This window comes from Cariama cristata, unplaced genomic scaffold, assembly GCF_000690535.1.
Source record: "Cariama cristata isolate BGI_N322 unplaced genomic scaffold, ASM69053v1 scaffold3641, whole genome shotgun sequence".
NCBI lineage: Eukaryota > Metazoa > Chordata > Aves > Cariamiformes > Cariamidae > Cariama > Cariama cristata.
The window spans coordinates 6,516-28,303 of NW_009597366.1; the positions used below are offsets into that span (position 1 = coordinate 6,516).

At 37.1% G+C, this 21,788-nt stretch overlaps 1 protein-coding gene across 1 annotated transcript; it reads left to right on the top strand.

Annotated features, from left to right (window-relative positions):
- Positions 1 to 1,755: 1,755 nt before the first annotated feature.
- Positions 1,756 to 16,286, top strand: LOC104156758 (dedicator of cytokinesis protein 4-like; the record flags this gene model as incomplete). Its single annotated transcript, XM_009708823.1, is given in 11 exon segments — positions 1,756 to 1,880; positions 3,228 to 3,390; positions 4,989 to 5,095; positions 5,782 to 5,938; positions 12,115 to 12,212; positions 12,318 to 12,401; positions 12,497 to 12,597; positions 13,301 to 13,382; positions 14,448 to 14,618; positions 16,099 to 16,184; positions 16,186 to 16,286. Coding segments are annotated over 11 exon segments (1,275 nt in total), but the record flags the coding sequence as incomplete, so codon positions are not given.
- Positions 16,287 to 21,788: the final 5,502 nt, after the last annotated feature.

Here is a 21,788-nt window from a genome sequence, read left to right on the forward strand (position 1 = left end):
TTTAGTGGATCTTCCTTCCACAACTTCTTCTTCCCTTGAACCCTTTTACATTTCTCGCATTCACGACATCCTTTGGGAAGGTTTTGGGTTGTGTTTGGGTTTTGTTTTGGGGCTGCCTTTATGTTTTGTTTTGTTTTCTCTTTTTTTTTTTTTTTTTTTTTTGCAAGTCTTGCTGTCCATTACCTTAATAAAACCAGAGATTGATTCAGTGATTGCACACACTTATTAGTAATTCAGCCCTTTCATCCTTGACTTCACACAAAACTCTTAAGTGAATACCATCTGGTCCTGGTATTTGTTTCTGTTCATTCTGTCTAGCTGTATTCTAGCCTGTGTCTATAGTTGTTTCAGAAAATAATTCATAATACAGTAATACAATAGCAGGTTTTGCCCATTTTTTTATTTTGTCCCTTTTTTTTATTGACATGGTTCTTGAGAGCTTGATAATATAGCAGTTTCCTCTTTTACTTTTTTTTTTTTTTGGCAATGATTTAGATTGTGCTGTGGAGGAATAATTTAATTTTTTTAGATACAGTGATGGAATAGTGTTATGAAAATATTAGAAGACTGTAGCAAGATCATTGTTCAGGTACTTAAAAAAATCACTGGAGAGTTGCATGCAGTAAAATAAATGCAAGAAATGTGAAACGTGAGAGTATCCTGGAAAACTGAAGCAGGTCACATTCTGCTTGCACATTAAAATGAAGCTGGAAATTGAAGATGCACTAATTATTTGTCAGTTAGATATCTTTTAATTAATTTTACCCACAGTACAAGTATCCGTCTCATGTTTGACTTCTAAGTGGTACACCGATAAATACACAAAGTTGTCATACTTGTTTTCTTTTCACTGGTGCTCAGTGAAAATTGCTTTCTTCAAAGAGGATACTTCCGTGATGCTAAACTTGCATTTCACTAGACGAAAGCATACATTCTCAATTTCTTTTTCTACTAAATCTAGAATTGTAGAAGATGGTCCTAATTAGGATGCTGTTCATCCTTCATTTTTCTATGTTTCACAAGGAAAGTCCAGTCGCTTCCAAGTAGTTCTGGTAATGTTTGCTTAGAGCTAGATTAGTTTACACTTTTTAGAAATAGATTTAGCATCTTCAAACAGAACCGGGGCTTCCCTAACATGCCTCTCCAGTCACCACCAGTACTGCTTCTCCCCCCGTCCTGTCCCCTCACAACTGCCAACTGATCTTTCTTCCTTTCATCAACTATAAACTTTGCTGTTTGCGTCAACTGAAACTAAAATAAAATTACCAATGATCTCATCCGGAAGATCTGCTTACAGTCTGACAGGATACTTAGCATGTTACTGGATGAGTGTGCAAAGAATTTCAATTTAAATATGCTAGCAATATTAAGTAACTTGTACATACTATGTAGCATTTAGGTAGTACCTGTATTGGATTTGTAGTTTGAATGTGTTGATGAAGATTTAAATTTCTCAGAAGCCTTTCCAACAAGTGAAAAATAAGCCAACTTTTTGCTGGTAAACTTTGGAACAACTTAATATAAAATATGTTGAGATCTTTTAAATCAGAAAGGCTTGGTTTATGAGAAAAATGTTTTCTTGGTTTATGAAAACAATTGTTATTGTACAAAATTCAAAAATATTGAGAAATTGTGGGTGTGGTACTATCCCTTGTTTGGAAGAGAAGATGAAAGTCTACTAAAGTACTAAAAGCAAAGAGTAAGCAAGTTGAACTGACTTTTGTACACTTTGTGTTTGTTTGGATTTTTTTATAGGTGAAATGAGGAATGATTTATATATCACTGTAGAAAGAGGAGAATTTGAGAAAGGAGGGAAAAGTGTGGCCAGAAATGTGGAAGTGACAATGCATGTCGTGGACAGCAGTGGTCAAATTTTAAAGGTATCTTTCTTGTATGGTTTTCCTTGCTGTAGTTAATTTTGATGCACTTTTTCAGATCTAAATTAGCTTTTGTGACATTGTTTGAAGAGTACAAAATTGCTTTGGAAAAGTCACATTTATCTTTTGCTGTCTTTCGATATTCAGAGTATTTCCATTTTGCTTAAAACCTTTATAAAACACATGTTTGTTTTATTTTTGTGATGAATTACGATTCAGATAAACACCTATAAATGCCAACCAAATAACTAATGATTCCATTAAGATGCTGGACAATGTTGAAGCCAGGTCAAATTTTGGAGAATTTTTTGTTTCATAATAATTCTTCTTCGTAGGTATGCATTTCGTCATGTTACACAGAACATGTTTTGATCATTTTCAATTTTTTATCTGATTTTAATAAATCAGAGATCCTTGATGCAAAAATCACCACCGGGTATCAATAAAAGAATAAATTAATGTTCTTTATTTTCTTCAGATTTGATTGCATGCTACTGGTGATAGCTTATAAACAGGCACTGTTTTATATTTTAATTATTAATAGCTGACTGTTTCTCAGATTTTTTCTCTGTACCAAAAGATTTCTGTTCACCTTCAACCTTTTCCATACATATTTAGCATTGGGGTGTTTTTTTCCTTTTATTTGAAAGTACGTTTTTCACATGTTCTGTAGGATTTTGAGGGCTGTGGAGTGACAAAATGAACAAATCTTGAGATATCTTGAGATATAAGGTAATCCCTTATAATTACTGAGGAGAAAATCTACAGCTTACCTTTCCCACAGAGAATTAATAGGTATCCCCAAGTCAGGACTTAGACAAATCCATTTGCCACCTTTGCTATGGAGAGACCATCGTGGGTGTTGCAAAGGCAGCCAACACTTTGCTTCCTCCTAATCAGGGAATCCAGATTTCTTTATGTTTTCATGCTGGGACATCTCCCTGATAACCGCGGGGCTACAGCCTTATTTCAGAGCCCTAAAGATCTTGAGCCTGGGCTGTTCCTGTCTCAGTTACATTCTTGGCTCTTGCTTGAGCATAACACTGGGTAGACCACGTTGTAGCATGGGTCTCCACATCACATCGGTTGCTTAAGCCTTCCTGACCACCCAGTTCCCCCTGTATAACACTTTGGTTCTCGTCAGTGTGGAGGATTCTTGCCGTTTCTTTCTAATACTAACAAAGTGCTACTACTTCTGTGGATTTTGAGACATTGAGCATTGTACCACGTGGCATTTATGATATGAATGTAAATATTAAATGGTCTTTCTTGGAAGAGCAGACCTTGATGACATCTTACCAGTGAACTATCTGTCTTTAAATCTTTAATCATGTTTTTTTTCTTCATTAGGATTTTATCTCATTCGGCTCTGGAGAGCCACCAGCCAGCGAGTACCATTCCTTTGTGCTTTATCATAACAATGGTCCCAGATGGGCTGAGCTGCTGAAACTTCCTATCCCTGTGGATAAATTCAGAGGAGCACATATCCGCTGTGAATTCCGGCACTGTTCCAGTAAGTGCTGTTCAGGACTTCTGCTCGTCCTCTCCGTTACAGCTGCAGTCAGCACCTGAGTTTCCATAATGCCTCAGGAAAAAGACAGCTATGTGAACTTTCTCCGTGACGCTTTCATGACATAGCTTCTCAGGCTTGAACCTCTGTTTGGTGGAACTCAGTGCTTTGGTAAAGCCTAAATACCAGGAGAAACCAGTCTAGTTTAATTAAACAGAATTAGGCAACATTGCAGCTGTAAATATAAGCAGAATTTCAGGTAAACTGAAAGTACAAGTTTAGAATTTACCTGGTGAATTATCAAAAATTATACCTATTCCTGAGTGCATGTTTAGCAATCCAACCAATGGGAAATGTATGTAAACACATCATGGACAATTAACATCACTGTTGTATTGCCTGTGGTTTTTTTTTTTACTTATAAAATTCCAAAATTTTCTAAACATTCCAAACTTTTAGAGATGATTTTGAGGTAAAAATTGAGGTCTAGGTCCATGTTCTGCCTACCAACGTATGTGAGATAGGTTTCATAGCTATGGTGCTGACTGTTGTCAAGCTTGTAGAGAAAGGTGGATAAAATTGTACATCTTTTAAACTGCTGCTGTTGTTTGGTTCTTTTTGGTGACGTAGGCATAGCAAGATCTGATTATTTAGATTGTCTTTGCGGAAAGTGACACACACAATAGTGATGGTATATTTAGATTTTGGGTACATAAGCTTCAAAATGTAAGAAACAGGTAATATAGGAAGACATTTGCATTGATTCGTTTTAAAGATTTCTTTTATAAGCTATGAGGTAATAAAGGAAGAATGTCAGTGGTGTGTTTCAAAAAGATGATACATTTCTGCACAATCTTTGCCATGCAGTACAAGTTGGATATTTTTGTTATGATTGCCTATACCACCCCAACTGTGCTGAACCTGGACTCGAAAGTCATATATATACATATTTGATGAAAAATTGGTTGATTTTCAAAAGTGTTCAGCATCTGCACCCATTGGCTTCAGTAAAATTTGCACCATCTCAGTGTTTTGTAGTCTGCTTTATGTTTAGGTGATAGATGAGCTTTGGAATTTGAGCTTAGACACTAAAGTTTGAAAGTGTTATCTGCTGTCTAACATTCATGTAAGGAACAGTGACGTCTTCGGTCATATCGATAGAGGCAGGTGCCTTATTTGAAAATAGAAGTGCAGTGTAGCCTGAGGTTGACCTTAAATGGAGACGAGTAAGTAGAAGCTACTACAGGGAATAATTGTCACTGAAAAAAATTCTTTTCTGTTCACGTTGGACTGGCCAGGTCACATTCATTTGGGTTTCCTGGCATTCTGTATATTGCTAAGACTGCATATTTGGTGGCTTCTGTTATTTGTTGTTGGTAAATACCAAAGCATTCCAGAATAACGCTTTCTGATTTACAGTGGGATAAAAGGAACCATTATGGGAGATAATGTGCAAATCTGAAAAGAAATTTCAGATAATCTTAGTCTGACTAGCTGCAAATAGCTTCCGGTATACTTTCTTATGTTGTATTATATCCATTTATTTTGTCTAAAATGTATAATATTAACTTGAAGTGCTGCTATTTACATCTGCTTTTCAGCAAAAGAAAAGGGTGAGAAGAAGTTGTTTGGCTTTTCTTTCGTGCCCCTGATGCAGGAAAATGGAAGGACTCTGCCAGATGGCACCCATGAACTCATTGTACACAAGGTAATTTGAATTAGTAATCGTTAGCTGTAATGATTCCTCTGCAACATACTTTAAATGCCCCGAAACGTTAGGTTGAGAAAGTCTGTATTCATTACCAAATGAGTGATAATCTTGTCATCATTAAAATATCCATTGCTGATTGTTTAATATTGAGCTTCCTCTTACAAACTGCAGTTGAATCTAGGTATGCGTTTCAGGGCACTGATTTTACTAAGTCTTACTATTTTATTACATTGTATTTATAATGGATTTCACAAAGGTAAATTCAATTAAAACACAGAAAATGAACCCCATGATACCCTCTTACTGAATTGCTGAAGTTGGAAAATCATGCAAGCTCATTTATGCAGATCTACTCAACGTTATCATTTTTGGAGATACTTCGGTTTTGCAAAACTTTTGTTTCCACATTTAACAGTTATTTCTTTGTTCAGAGGATTTGATATGCTTCCAGGTAAATTTTAGATTTTAACACCAAATTTTGTAGCTCTTCATTTGACATAACCTGTGCAAATTTGTTAGACTTCGGTGTCAGATATGAAGCTGTCATGCAAAACCAAAGTTGCAACAGGCATAGTTAAAATTCTTCAAGATCTGGCAGAGAAACAGTAATAATTCATATATTTTAGGGATTTGGTCCTTTGTTTTTATGCAGTACAGTTATTTTAACTGGTTTGTTTTCACAGTGTGAAGAAAACACAAACCTTCAGGATTCTGGTCGCTACCTCAAACTCCCCTTCTCAAAGGGAATTTTCCTTGGAAACAACAGCCAAGCAGTAAAAACCACTAAAGAGTCCTTCTGGATTACGTCCTTTCTCTGCTCCACTAAACTCACACAAAATGGTAGGATATGTTGATTATTTAAAACTTGATGAATTCAAATGAATGTGATAGCTAGCCTTTTCCGTGCCAAGCAAGCACAGATGTACTCAAAAATAACTTATGTTCTATCCATTTTACAAACTGGGTTTCTTCATAATTTTTTATATCCAGATGGAAACCAATGCAGCATGATAAACCACTGATTTTCAGTGGTTCAAGAATGCTTTTTAGATTAACATGATACTGGAATCAAATGCAGCACTCTTGGAATCAACTATCAAAACCCAGCTGCTTTATGAAACCTCTTAAACTGTTTGTTGTAGAGGTTTTATGAAATACTTTTTGTAGGCTTTAGGCTGTGGCAGTTTGGTTTTAATTAGGCACATACTGCTTTTTTGTTGTATCGCTTCTCTTCCTTTAAGCCAACAAACATTTACTACTACTTAAGGCAATCTTACACACTGGATACGAGGAGCAGCAGACAGAAATACGTGTGTTTGCGCTCTTTACCATTGCTCTGTATAAAATTCTGAAGATTCTTGTTTATTTGCCATATTAACTACAGTTTGTAACTGAGTTTTCCACAAATTTCTACATATTGTGTATTTGCTTGGTAACGTGTTTCTGACCATTCTTTGATATACCCACATTTTATATTATTTTTTCTAAGCTGTTTATCACAGTTTTAAGATCTTGCTTAGTGTGCTCTTGTGTGTGAATGACTGTCTTTAGCCTCCTTATATGTATGATGATAAAGTTGCTAATTGCTTGCAAATTGATTATAGGTGTTTAATAGGTGTTCAACTAGAGCAGCTTTTTAAATTGAAATAATCGTCTTAATTTTCACCATTCAGTAGCAAGTGTCCAAAATAGAACTATGTGCAAATAGTAAGTGCTCTGTTTCGCTGTGCACATCCATTCTACATTCTTACAGCAATTAGCTACAAGGTAATAAAAGTTAACCAATAAAAGATTTTCCCAAAGGTTACTAATAGGCAATCAGAGACTAAATTTGCTTCAGTTAAAGGCCTTGATTTAGGAAATCGCATGAATCTACTGGTACTTACACATGCATGAAAGTGCTGCCTGGAACTGAAGTGTCTCACTGATAAATAGTGGAGGTGTTGTCTGGGGTTATAATACTAAGTTCTGTTCACAGTACAGGAGTTATTTTGTACTTAATGTAAATAGATGTGTGACACAGGGCATAAAATTTCCTTTTTTTTTTTTTTAAACCATATTCTGAGTAAGAGGGTGGAGAATATCTGAATAATATTGATCCCCTTTTCAGCTCTGAAAGAGTTAACAATTATTTCAGCAGTACTTCAGAGGGTGGAAATATTTTCAATAGACAGGCTCATATTTTCTCCAAGGATCTTCTTTGGGAAGTTCATCTTGGTGAGTTTCCAAATCCCCATTCTTTTCAACAAAAATTTGCCAAAACCTCTTGCATGCTCAGAAAATGAACATAGAGCAAAGCATGTGGATATTTGGTCATGTGAGCATTACTTCAGTTATCCCTGAGAGAATGTAGCATATTCATTAAAAAATACAGGATTAAAAAGATCTGTGTATTTACTTTTTCAGTAGACATTTGTATTGCTATTTTTGAAAACTGCTGATTATTTTTTAATCTGGCTTTAAGTTTGGAGATATTTTCTGAAGTTCTCTGAGATCTGCCTGTTTCTGCAAACAACAATGTCCAGCTTGGAAAGGAATTGATAAATTATGCTGTTGGCCTGGCCGTGGGGTGGCCCAGACTTGGGAAGGGTGTGACTGAATCAGGCCACAGCTTTCCTAACTCACTAGGAAATTTTGCTCAGCTGTCATTCTCTCATTGATTGTTCCCACATGCCATCAGCTCTCATGCATATTAAAAGTATGGGGACTGGGGGAAGGAGGCTGACTCCCAGTTCTTGGGATCCATAAATTCCTTACCCTGGGTACTTTGGAGGGGTTTTTAGGATTATTTCCAAGTACTTTTCAAGAGGCCTTCTAACCAGGGGAGTCTGTGCGTTCATCAACATATCTCATAAGAACGCATCTTTATCCAATCCGTCAACCGGTTAGCTTTTCCTTAGCTTGACTTTTGGTCCTGGATAGTTAATCAGTCAATGTTAGCAAAAAAGTATATTAGCTTTTATATATTACATTCTTAGCTGGATAGTTATATTTCATTATCCTAAAAAAAACCCAAAGCATGAGAGAGAATATAGTATTTTTTTACTGACTAGTTGTCAATACAGTCTTACTTAGTTTTTTGACATATAGGAGGGATCTCTGCCTGCCGGAGACTCAGGATCCGTACAGCAAGTGAGAATATTTTAGCAAGTTGGCATCCACTCCTTTCTCAGTGCTGATGGGCACATCCCCAGTAAGCAGCTGTTCATCAGCAGAGCAACAGGCCGTACAGCATGTCTCTTGCAAGGCATCTCTCTGCATTCAAAAAAAGCTCGACTGGGGATGAATAAAACAAAAGTAACGGGACAGCTTTCCAGAGAGACCCCAGTTTGGAGGGAGTGTTGGAAACCACAAAGCAGCCTGTTGGAAGAGGAATGCAGACTGCCCGTTCTGCCATTTGGCTTTTCCCTTTTGAAGTGCAGTAGTGCTACGCCAGGTCTCAGGATTTATACAAGACAGACGGAAAGATCATCCAAGCCCACTTCCTTATATACATGATTCTAAACCTTTCATTAAACCTAACACTTTGGATTTAAATTACGAACTTTGAGAATGAAAGTGTTTTGTTTGGTAGGAGTGGTAGGTCAGGTGTAGCCTATTTTAAACATACAAATCTGATCGTGATTAAGAGAAGGCATTGGAAATGTTTTTCTTCTTCAGCAAAATTGACTTTTTCCCTTTTCCAAAGCTATGTTTTCCTAGTGGGCCTATTTTTGGGGACAATTTTATATTCTCATTTCTCTTAATACATGACACATTGCTGTCCCTTCCCGTTGTGATTCACATGTCAGATTTTCTATTCGTGTCATTTCTGCTTGGGCTATTCGCTAATGTTATCTCAGCAATGTCTTTCCTCCTTAGCATTTCCCTTGAAATAAGTACTTTGAAGTGAGCGTCTTATATTTGCTTTCTCTTTTTAATCCCCCAACAAATCCCTAATATTGAGTGTCAACTACCTTCCACCAAGTTCCTCCAGCAAACCTGTAAAGAAGTGTTTTTCCTGCTACGAACTGACAGCTTCAAGCTGGTCTCACTGCTCCTCAACTTCAGTTGAGACTTAAACAGCATAAAGTGTAGAAGTCCATTTAATTACCCCAAAATGCAGTTAGTTGGATTTGTAATGGTTGTTTCTTGAGAATTCCTGACAGAAGGAATAGTAAGACCTATCATTTGTCCTTGATCTATGGGATGTGTCTCTGATGCACGTGTGGGACCCTTCGGAACTCGTAGTGCAACTCAAGGATCTCTTTTAATCTGAACCATTCCATACTAGCGCAGCGTGAAACAAAACAAAAAAGAAATGTATAAATGCGTTAAAACAATTTGTGCCCATCAAAATCAATTAAGGCAGCAAAATATTAGTGAAATAGCATGGAGGGTGTTTGCCATTAACGCCTCTAGCAAGATTTGAATATAGGTGGAGATTTATTTAATGTTATTAAAGACAAAAATATTATTTCATTTCTTGTTGTGGGGGAGAGGAGCTGTCCTGGAGCAAACAGGCTCGACATTAGAAAGAACTTCTTCACCGTTAAGAGTCGTTAGGCATTGGAACAGGCTCCCCAGGGAGGTGGTGGAGTCATCGGCCCTGGAGGTATTCAAAAAACGTTTAGATGTGGTACTTCAAGACATGGTTTAGTGGACATGGTGGCATCAGGTGTACGGTTGGACTTGATGATCTTTGAGGTCTCTTCCAACCATAATGATTCTGTGATTCTATGAAACTGGGAAAGAAATGACACAAAGGTGGATATGGCTCAAACATTACTTGAGTGTGAAAACAATCTGTCGTAGAAAGCACCCAAGTAGTTGCTGAACCAAGAGGAAAACTTGCTATTAGCTTCTTAGTTCGATAAGTATGAGAACATTTCAGAAGAACCGGATCCTTCTAAGACAATGCTGGACAGTAATCAACTAGAGAGCAGTTCAGCTTAAACTGATGAAAGGGTTGGACGGTGGTTAAGGTTTTCTGCTTCAAGCAGCCAGGCTTTGAGAAATTCTGAAAAGCTGGTTAGTGAAACATGGGAGTAGTAAACTTGAATGTAAAGGAGCTTTGGGATTTATTTAATTCAACAGTTCAAAAATATGTGGAACTTTTACTGAATACAACTTGAAAGGAGTGCTGCAGACCTGAGCGAATGAGGCACAGGCAGAAAATGTGAGCACAAAACCTGCAACAGAAGGGAGAAAAATAATGGTGATGTGCCGGAGTTCAGCAAGGGTCAGAATCAAGTGAAAACTGCTGAAAAGCCAAGCCAAGTTCACAAAAGTCTATTTTAGGATGGTGAATGGTATGGAACGTGAAATTCCCAATCTCATAGCAAGGTTGGGGTTTTTTAGTACATCTCTGAAGCTGAAAGCAATAGCATATGACCAAAGAGTAGTGAATATAGTACTTACATTTAAGACAGGTGGAAGAGCAGATATGTTAACTGGGCCGTCACCCTCCGAAAAATTTTATGCAAGTATTTACAAGAAATTATGGATTAAAAAAATGGACATGTAGCTAAATGGAATGTGCTGTAAGATGAGTTTATCGAAGGCATAGCATGCCAGAATAAACTTCTTCAACTTCCTTTTCGAAGTTTTTCTTTTATTATTCTTCTTCAGAGGAAATGTAGCAGATCTAAACCATCTGGACTTCAGTAACACACCACATGGGAAGTTAGAAAAGATCCAGATTAGAATAAGAATTTTAAAACTGGTAAATAAAGGCTAAAAGGAAGCTAGCATGTTGCACGGTAGTAGAAGGAATTTCCTTCCTGTGTGGAAGGAAATACTACTAGATCTGAAGAATTAGGCCTGGGATTGATCACTGTAAGAGTCGTTAAGCATTGGAACAGGCTCCCCAGGGAGGTTGGTGGACTCACCGGCCCTGGAGATGTTAAAAAAAATGTTTAGATGTGGCGCTTCGAGACATGGTTTAGTGGGTTTAGGGGGCATGGTGGCGTTGGGGAGGAGGTTGGACTTGATGTTCTTTGAGGTCTCTTCCAATCATAACGATTCTATGATTTTTTTTAAAGGGGTGGAAGAGGGTGGGGATGGGAGTTCCTTCGCTAGAACCTGGGACACTAGAGAGCCTCCTCTTAATGACATTTGCTGCTAATACGTAGTTGAAGGGGCTCATCCGTTGAGAGGAACAAAATCAAAATATGAGGTAGGCAAAGCAAGGTAACTTTGATTTAAAGAATGAATAAGAAAGAGTAGAAATTAGATCAAATCTAATGCACGGAAGGCAGGATCATACCCTAATGGTGATTCGTGGGGATCTGCTGTAGCCAGGGAGCTGAACAGTATAAAACCAGAGAAAGACCTATTTGTGTCACCAATATGGTGTATCTAAAAACCCTCCAAGTTCTAGAAGATATATGTCAGATGTTTCCAGCAGACATACGAGCTCGCTAATGATATAGAAAACAGTGATGTGATCTCATCTGTAATGTAATTACCATTTTGGTCAAGAAAGCTGAAGGAGAATGAATTAAAACTGGAGGAAGTGCAAAGACACTCAGGTATGTTTTAGCTCAGAAAAATTTATTTTCCAGAAGAGATTGTGTTGCTTATTAATAAAGCAGGATCTTAGAGGCATTGTGTTTGTTCTCTAAAAAGACATAGGAAGATGAATATTTGAAATATATTCAAACTAGTAATTAGGAGGCTATTTCTAGCTGTCAGAGGACGGCTCTGGAAGGCATCCTTCAATGGGACAAGAGGCAGCAAAATAATTGCTTTTCTTAAGATAGTAGTTGACAAATATCTGAACAAGATTGCATGATACAGTTGCCGCAGGAGACTGATTTTAGTGACCCAATACCATGTTCTTATGTTTCTGTTGATGGAGCAATTATGGGATGGAATGAAAATTTGTTGTTGGCCAGATCATATTATAGCAAATCTTGAGATGTTTTCTTTTGTTTTAATGATGCCAAGTTTTGCTGAGTGGACTGTAATAGCAGAATTTAAAATCTGAAATGCTGCTTTTCTTCCAACTTTAATCTTGTGTTTTGTTTTTGCAGGAGACATGCTTGACCTTCTGAAATGGAGAACCCACCCAGACAAAATTGCAGGTTGCCTCTCAAAATTAAAAGAAATTGATGGTTCAGAAATAGTGAAGGTATATTCATTTCTATCCTTTTAGATAATATGAGGGAAATAAGTTATTTGCATGTCACACAAATACTTATTTAATAGCAAACTATCTCTTATTCTCTCCAATCAGTTTCTTCAAGATACACTAGACACTTTATTTGGGATTTTAGATGAAAACTCTCAAAAATATGGATCAAAAGTATTTGATTGTTTGGTAAGTTTCATTTTGTAATGATGCTTAACACTATTTAAGAACTAAGTAAAAAAAAAAAGCTTTTTCTTTTTTTTTTCTTTTTCCCTCACATTTAGGTTCACATAATAAATTTGCTGCAGGACAGCAAGTTTCACCACTTTAAGCCAGTAATGGACACTTACATTGAAAGTCATTTTGCAGGAGCACTTGCATACAGGTGAAGTCTGTACTTTTTCTATGTGATTTGGATGCTGACAGTTAGTGGTAAACTAAGCGGAATCAATCATTAGGTTAAATTAAGTGATATCATTGGAAATAAAATGCAGTGCTTGTATGAATGCCCAGATTTAGACCATTAAAAAAGTAAAATATGTTACCAGAAAGGTTACTTGCTAATAATCTAACACTGGGTTCATTTTTAAATCTTTTTCTTCAGTGAATTTCTTTATTTGAAAACCATAGGAGCCTTAACATCATCCAGCTGCAACAGCGTCCACTGTCCGTGTAGAGCAGTGCACTAATAAGTATCACTTACTCTGCTCTACTCTCTGTGTTTATTTACTACCTAGACTATGGTTAAAACGAATGCAGGCTGCAAACCAACGCATGGAATAGCAGGGTTAGTCCATGCTGGCAGGGACTCTTCTGGCTTAACTGAGCTGGCGTATCCCTGTCAAAATCGTTCTACTGCCTATGGAATGCTGGTGTTATTGCCTATTCCTCAGAGACCTACTAAGTGCCTTTCAGCAGCCTGAAAACTAAGTGTAATACTGTGCCTGTAGTGATTAGTGAAATATTGTCATATAATTTTTATTTTGGCAGTGTTTCTCATATGACAGCTATCGCTTTGCATTTTATGTGCAAACTTAACCCTTCTCCCACTTCTGTGTTTTACACTATTTTCTGATGTGCTATTCTAGAGATCTTATAAAAGTACTGAAGTGGCATATCGATCGAGTCACGGAGGTTGAGCTGCACGAGCACATACAGGAGGTACTAAAGGTAATAAAAATCATCGAAGGCAATTATGTATTTGAGTGACGTATTCATATTGTACCAACAGGTTTAACTCGGGAAATGAAGCAGAGTATGTATAAATGATGGAATGGTAGTACTAATTCTAGGGAGCTGCAGACTTTTTCAGTGCAGTCGGTTTATTCATCGTTATTCATCTCACTAAGTTGATCAATGGAGCTTACTACCACTAGACGCTGGACCTCTATGCTGCTTACTGAATGAGGGTATCCATGAGTAGCAGTTCGAGCTAAGAAATCAAATATAGACTGCATTGGTGGTATTAACATCTGTCGCATAACTGAATCTAAATGGCAGACAGGCATGGTTCAGTCCTGACACCGGGGAATTCTACTGAAAATGGTGGGTTTGGTTTCTCTTGTCACCCTGTTTTGTACCATCAGCAGAGCACAGCGTGGAGTCGGGCTGGGTTGTACAGCACAATAATCCCGTTTGGGAGAGGTGCTACAGTCTGGAAATAAAATATCGGCGTGGTACCCTTCTGTGCTTTTCTATGCAGCTGTTAACTTAGGTGTCTTGCTAATAAGAAAGAGCTGTATTTTATTTTATGTTCCAACAGTTTTACACCTTAATTTGAGCTTTTCTTTTTTTTTTTTTTTTTGTATTATCTGGTTAACATTTGATGGGAAAACAACTTTTAACAGGTAGAGAAGTTCCAAGAACAGCTCAAAAGTTCAAGCCTATTTGTTATATTGGCCTTGTAGATTTATGCAATCTGTGTTTCTGAGGCCAAAGACACGCAAGGGATATGGGGCAAGGGGAGCAGAGTTGAGATTTTGCTGTTTTCCATTTGTTAAAAAAGCAAGCGTTCCCTAGTTTGTAGAGATTATGAAAGGCAAGGGAAGAGCATTTCTGAGTATGTGCTTTTGAAATGTTGTTAGTGTTTCAATAGAAAGATTTGGCAAAATGAAATAACATGGTGTCCTGTTTCAGACCCTTGTCATTATTTGGATGATATAATCATTGTGTGTGCTCTATTTAAAGATAAACTGGTTCATTTTTATGAGTTATCTCTGATTTTGACATTTGTAGGCACAGGAATATATCTTTAAATATATAGTTCAGTCTCGAAGGTTATTCTCTATTGCCACTGGTGGACAAAATGAAGAGGAATTTCGCTGCTGTATTCAAGAGCTCCTTATGTCAGTACGCTTCTTCCTTTCCCAAGAGAGCAAAGGAGCTAGTGCTTTATCCCAACTACAGGTGAGTTTTCAAGAGTGCCTTTTACTTATTGCCACTTTCCACGTCCAATATAGAAAATGTGTGCATGGCCTTACCTATATTCCCGGGAAAGAAAACATGTTTTTGCTAGAGCAAAACAGCATTTTCAGCTCATCCTCATACCTTTTGTCCTGTAGTGTGAAATTTTCATACCAGCAGCTTCTAAATATATTTGGCATAGATAATCCTAAATCTAACATTTCATTTTGAATTATAATTATATTATAATTATAATAATTATATTGTTGGATACAAATAAAGTAATTTCTCTCTTTTGGGTGTTTTACAGCTTAGTTTGACCACATAGGCACTGAAGAATTTGAGCCATACCAAAGACTATCAGAGTTTTCATGCTTTACAGAAAACTTTTAAGTCTTGATGAACTGTGTGTTTCAATCCTCAGCTGGTATCTTTATTTCAATTGAGACTACTAAAATTGACTAGTGCTAAATCGCAGAGGCCAAACAGACAGGAGACAGCTCTCTGCATTAAGTGCCATAGATTTACCAACTTCTACGGCTCGTAGATATACCGTCCTCTTCCCCTATTTCTATAACCAAAGGAGTTTAAGACCTGTTAAGAATTATTAATTTCTTAACCTCCATAGAAAATTGTTCTTCCAAGAAAATGGCAAATCAGGGAGAACAGGGTAGAGAGGTGGTTCTTCCATCTTGTATCGCGTGAGCAGGCAGAGTGAAAAGATAATAGCAAAATGATATAAACAACCACGTTTGGAATTCTTCTTCAAGATCTTTAACCTTGTATGTCATCTGTTCTGACAGCAGGGTGAAGAAGGGCTGAGGTATGAGTAGCTTTTCTCAATCAGCAGGATTTGGAGAGGAAGAAGGGAATGTCAGTTCCAGCTTCCTTTCTCTGGCATTGCCCTCCTTTCTTTTCCAGTGTTTTGTTTCCATGTTCATTATATTCACCAATGAATTTCTAACCTTATTTTAGGATTGTTGAAGTGAACCAAGACTGCCAGTGCTGTCTCACTCCAAAATAAAAATGTTCTTTATTTGAAAAATGGAAGATATGGAGCCCACTATATCACTTATCTTAAAACAAAGCAAACCAAACCAACTCCACTGAAATCTTTTTGTTCTGGTATCAGCTAGCTTCTGTTATCCTTTTAAAAATTTCCTCTCACACACAGATTGTGAAGAATCTGTAAAGTATAAAAATTTTTGTTCAAAGTTGAACTTTTTACTTTCACTTTGACCGGGGAGAAATGAACAGTCATCAGATAATGCTTAAAGGAAAATAGTCACCAGGGTAAGCCCGTTAATCAACGTGAGGATATTTCTTCTGCAAATTTGACCATTTTTAAAGCTACTAACTACCCTTGAAATGTAAACCCAGACATTTTTCTACAGTTACTTAAATCTCTATAGTTATTTAAATTCTATAAATGTCAAAACTATACCGCAGTATCTGACTGTCCATTTTTGCCCTCTTCCTCTAGGCTGTGTTTCTCAGCTCATTCCCATCGGTGTACTCTGAACTTTTGAAGCTCTTTGATATCAGAGAAGTTGCGAATTTGGTTCACGACGAGCAGTTTGCCAACAGTCATGCATGGAGATGAGTCCCTTCAAGCTGTTAAACTGCAGAGTATTGGGAAAACTGTAGAGAGTCACCTGTACACGAACCCAGGTAAGGTTACCTTGGGCTGCCTGCAAATACAGAACAGGAATTGTGTGCTTGGTACACGGGCCAGCGAGCGCTGAAGGGAATAGTGTTGCTTCCCAAGGAGCAATTCTTTGAAACACTGCCCTGTACAAGCTGCTCAGTTAGAAGAGTACAGCTGATTAAATTTAGTGGTTTGGTTTTTAGAGACTGAGTGTCTTAAAATATAGTTTTGTTTTGATCTACTGCTGGCAATATGTCTGTGAAGGAAGTATGCCTTATACTTTTTAAGTAATTATAAAGGAAAAAGCTTTACTAAATCAATTTATTTTTTTTCTTGTTTTCTCCTTTGGGGGCAGTTCAGCAAACAGATTGTCACTTACCCATTAAGTCTTATTTGTGCAGCTCTTGCTTGTTCAGCACTTTCGATCCTCCATTTCGTAATGTAGCATAAAAAAGCTACACAAATGCAAGTGATACTTGGTGCATAAAATAGATAACAACAGAGTTATTTGCTATGTGGAAGAACAAACTGCTGTATGGTGGCGAGCCTGACATTCTTTTTTTCTGTTCTAAGTGAAACCCATAGAAGTGACCAAATATTAGTTTTGAGATGAACTAATTTTGAAATAAAAGAATTAAGACAGAAGAGATTTAAAGAATTCTAGTAAGTGTTAGAATATATTCTAGTAAATGTTAGAATATTCTAATAAGCCCTCTTGAGAGCTGTTTGGGTATTGGCTGATGGAGTTCAGTAGAAACAGTAACTTTTACCATCTAAATTATTCAAGCTAAACACATTGCAATGATGAAAGTTCTGCAAAAACCACCAGGATATGCATAAATATTTTGAGATGCTGCAAAATAATAAAAAAAAAGACCTTAGAACATTTTTTTGTTTAAATGCTTTCAGTAGTTGTACTTTAAAAGTATGAGCTCAAAGAAATGGGTAAGAAGTATTGGATCCTGGCTACTTTGCTTCATTCTGGTTGCAAAACCAGCTTACCCTTTCCCTTGTGAGCCTGCACGGTGATGTCTTCCAGAACAGTTAGCTCTCCCTACTGATTGATCAGACCTTTGATACTCTGGGTAGGTGATGACATATTCATGGAGCAATCTTAAAGACACTCTAACTTAACGTTTTTCATTTTCCGAACTACTTAGGGACCAGGTAGCATCATTTCCATTTTCCTCCCGTTATCTCGGTTAGGTCAGCCTAACCAGAAGATCCAAATGAATGAACAAAATTAAAGAGAACGTTATTTAATGCCATGTAAGGGACTCTTGGGGACTTTCTTGGAACTGTAAATATACTTTCAGCTGTATGACAATATTTTTTGTTTGCTTCATTTTGTAAAAACGTTAGTATTTTATTCAAATCCAGTTTCAATATTAAGAAGTCATATGAGTTGCTTTGGCTGTAAAAGTAATGAAAATCACATGTTAAATTTTACATGAAGTGCGGGTTATACACAAATAGAATATAAATTTCTTAGACCACAGGGAAACTGGTGTGAAAAACATCAGGCAGTAATAGAAGCTCCCAGTGTCCATGATAGGAAGCTCAGGCAAACACTTCTACAGTATAATTTCAGTCATCATTAAATTGAAGGGTCTTGTGGAGCTCAGCATCTTGGTCTCTTTGACCTTAATGTTTTATCACTTTAAAATACAAAAATCTAAGTAGTCTTTCCCTCAGTGAATCTCTAGAAGGAAGGCCTTTTAAAGTCCTCTTGGGAAAATAAATACTGCACTAGACTATGTTAATGTGCAGAGTAAACTGTACATCCTAATGTGAAGTTGAGGCTTGCTGCTGTGAAAATAATTGATTTCTGTCTCCCAGATGAAGATGATGAATGCTGCAAGCCGCGCGGTGCTAGCTAACACATTGGAACTAGATGGAACGCAGGAAAGAACTATTTATTCAAACATCTGAAAATGCGCTGGGCACTTCTTTGATGACATTTTCTGTTATCTGGAGCTTGCTTGGAAACGAGAGGAGTTTAGCATGGGAGTTTTACGCATTTTGTGCTGCAAGGGCCTGAACAACTAACACATTAGTTCCCACTGCTGCAAAAATCAACTGACACTAAAGCTAGGCTTTTGCTCACGTTGGGAGATATATTCGGTATACTCTTGAAAACAGAAACATCAGATGTGCAGGGGTTGATTCCAGGTGCCCAAGCACATCTGTTTAGTACAATTTTGGATGTATTTGTTGCATCTGGTCTCTGCCTGCCTCTCTAGAGAATGCAGGTTATATGTTGTATTGACTGATCATGTGTGGATAGGGTGTCTGAAACGACTCTGTGTTGAGGCTTTGGTGTAGCTTGCTTAGAACCGTTTTCTATTTCAATGATTTTAAACTTCAGCTCTTCCTATGGTTAACAGAGATGTTAAGAGGTGTAACCAGCAGTTATCTGCCTAGCTCCTGTGTAAAGCTAATGGGGTTAAGACCTTACTTTACCTCTATTTCTCCATATTTACTTCTGCGCCTTTGTAGTACACTGCATTGAGTGTCTAAAAAGAAACAGATGACAATTTTCCTGACTAGCAGTACGTTTTTTTCCTCTTGGCCTTTCTTCCAGTCTCCTGATATTTTGGGTGTAACCCTTTGGATGCATTCCTGTTGATACTTGTAGAATGGCCAAATCGATGACCTACATATGCCTGTACCCAGAAGATTTTCTACCTATGTCATTTCCGATACATCAGTAGTCTAGCACTCTTGTTTGCTGTCTTTTTTGCATTATTATTATAGCTTGTTTTGGCAAAGAGTTCGATCTGTTTTGCTGGGAAGAGTTAAGGCCAATAACAGAGCAACACATCTTGAACCATGTCCTTCTTGACATGGCTAATCAGTAATTAGCAGAACATCAATAATTTTTTTTATCTTGGGGCACTACTTTGAGCTTGCAAATTCAGTAGCTATGATATGTGATATCTATATGTGATATATATAGAGTTGGTGTTTTAAAGACGTCTTCACGTGGTCATTTTATTTAATTTATTTAATATGTGAATTTTTATGTATTCTTTATATATAACTTATTCCTTATCTGTTTTTTATTGTTTTTCTTATTTTACACTGAAACCCACTATTAATAATTAGAAACGTGCTAATTATCTATTTGTTTTCTTTCTGAGATTGATTGCTTCCCTTTGTGAATGAGTTCATCTAAGAGTTGCATCCTGTATACCGCAGGAGAATGTACATGTAGGAAACTATGTTTCAATAGTCATTCAGAGATGAATATCTGACATAATCAATAAGAATAATTTAATATCTTTGAACTGCATCATGGAAAGGCTGTTGTTACATGTTAGACTTCCTATGGAATGAAAAAAAGTTGTTAGCAAGTTCACGAAAAGATACCATTAACTGATAAGGAGGTTTAGTTCTAGAAGCTAGGTATTATAATTTCCCTCTTATTCCATCATTTTTTCAAAAGACTCAAAGCTTCTCTTTAATGAGACTTGTAAGATATCTCAGTAATCACTGCAAGCCAATTGATTGCTATAAAAATGCAAAAAGCCTATCATTATTGAAATTGTTGGTACAAATCCTGAATTAAATTTAGTTAAAATGCATTAAACTTTACATATTAACGTAGATTGGGAAAAAAAAATATCCATTTTTTCAAAACATAAAGTTTTTACATGTTGATCCATAGTACTGCTTTCAAGTACCCCCGGATCTCTTTCAGATTAATTAGTATTTCTTAATTTGTCTTCCACAGCAATATGCTATACTTTGGAGTTGTCTATGTCTGCTTCTATACACACATGTGAGGAGATGTATATATGTATATTGCATACAAAAATTCAGCCTTTATTAATACCTCTGTAGTGGAGAGCAGAAAATATTTTGCAAAAGATTTGCAAATGATACTTTGCATCTGTGGCTCATTTTTAGGCCAAGGGAGGACTTTCTGAGCCATACTGCACTACAGGCAATTTTATCCTTTTAGCTGAAAACAGTTCCTGATAAAAGTTTTGAAACCGACTGTTTGGAGAACAGTGACATGTCCATGCGGTCACGGAGCAGGCATATATAGGTTTGGTTTTGGAATTGCAGTGATAACTGTTTGTTTGGCTTAAGTATTTTCTTCTCATACCACCCTCAAGTGCCATGGTTCTTCCAAACAAGGAGGCATAAATTGAATAGGTCCAAGTAAAACTCTCACAACCAAGCGCAACTTCCTTCCTTCTCACTGTTCAAGGAGAGTGCTGTTTATTTGATTAAAATGTTCAATTACACTAATTCTTTTTCCAAGCAGGCGAAAGTTTTGACCATCTGTTTAGATATAGTCGTTGAAATGAATATCGTCTTTCTGAAATTATTCCAGTGTATTTTAAAGATTAAAGACAGCTTTGTACGTCTCTGCAGGTGCTTTACCACTAACTGAAAAGCAAGGGGGAAAGTTGTGCTGTGGGTTAAATATTAAACGTTAATGTAGCTTGCATAGGAAAGTCACAAGGATTGCCCAGAGTAGTCTCTCTTTCTAATTATGCCAAGCATGTACTTGAAAAGCTCTATGTCATGATTTTTTTTCCTCTCTTTCTGTATAATATTTGTAAAGGGCAAGTATTAGCATTTTAAACAGTCAGCTAATTTGGCTTCCTGCACAGAAGAAAAATTAGGACAGTGACTGATGGCTAAGAGTTCTGATTATTGCACTATTCCTTGCGCTCATTAATTTTACTATATACAGTGGCTGACATTGCAGCTGGCAATTTTTAAGAATTTTTAAGAGTAACCTGAGACAAATGTTGTACACTGTATTCTCCAAGCTTTCTCATGTAGTCCTTGGTTTGGCTCAGAGGTGGATATACCAGCTCTCCTCTTCTGTAATATCACTACATCTCTCCACCTAAACAGGTCAAGACAGAGAGGTGTTTAGATTATGGGTTTATGAGGATTGTATCTAAAGCTGCGTTATATGTAGTGGTTAATTCAGTAACTGACACTGTTCCCTCCCATGTATAGTTGCAAGTCATTGTAAGATGCTTTGTGCTAATTTATTTGTGGTAAAACAAAGTTCCTGATCGTTTTATGGAACTTTTGGAAAAATGGGATACTTGAAAGAGTTGAATGAGGATGCTCAGTTTTGCCTGAGATGCTTCAAGCCGTATCGTATGTAAGAGGTGGCTATTTACAAGTTGGGTGTTGCTACACGTAGATTCTCTGGTCTTCAAAATGGAGTTTCTAATACCGCGCTTCCATGTAAGCAGTGCACAGGGTAGTGGGCACCTCAGAAAAGGCACCAAATCCTGCGTGTGCTCATCAAGAAGCTGCCTAGAGTTAACTAAGAAGAAATACCTTGGCACAGGGCTGCTCCTGTTTTCTCCTCACCTTCTGGGCTGAGGGATTTGAGTTGTACCTGTGAGAGAGGACCTGCTGTCCTCAGAGGACCTGTGGCCTAAACGATAAGGCTTACACCAGTAATGTATGGAAGAGCTACTGTAACTGCTCGGTGAAACTTCACACACAGAATCACAGAGAATCGATTTGGTTGGAAGAGACCT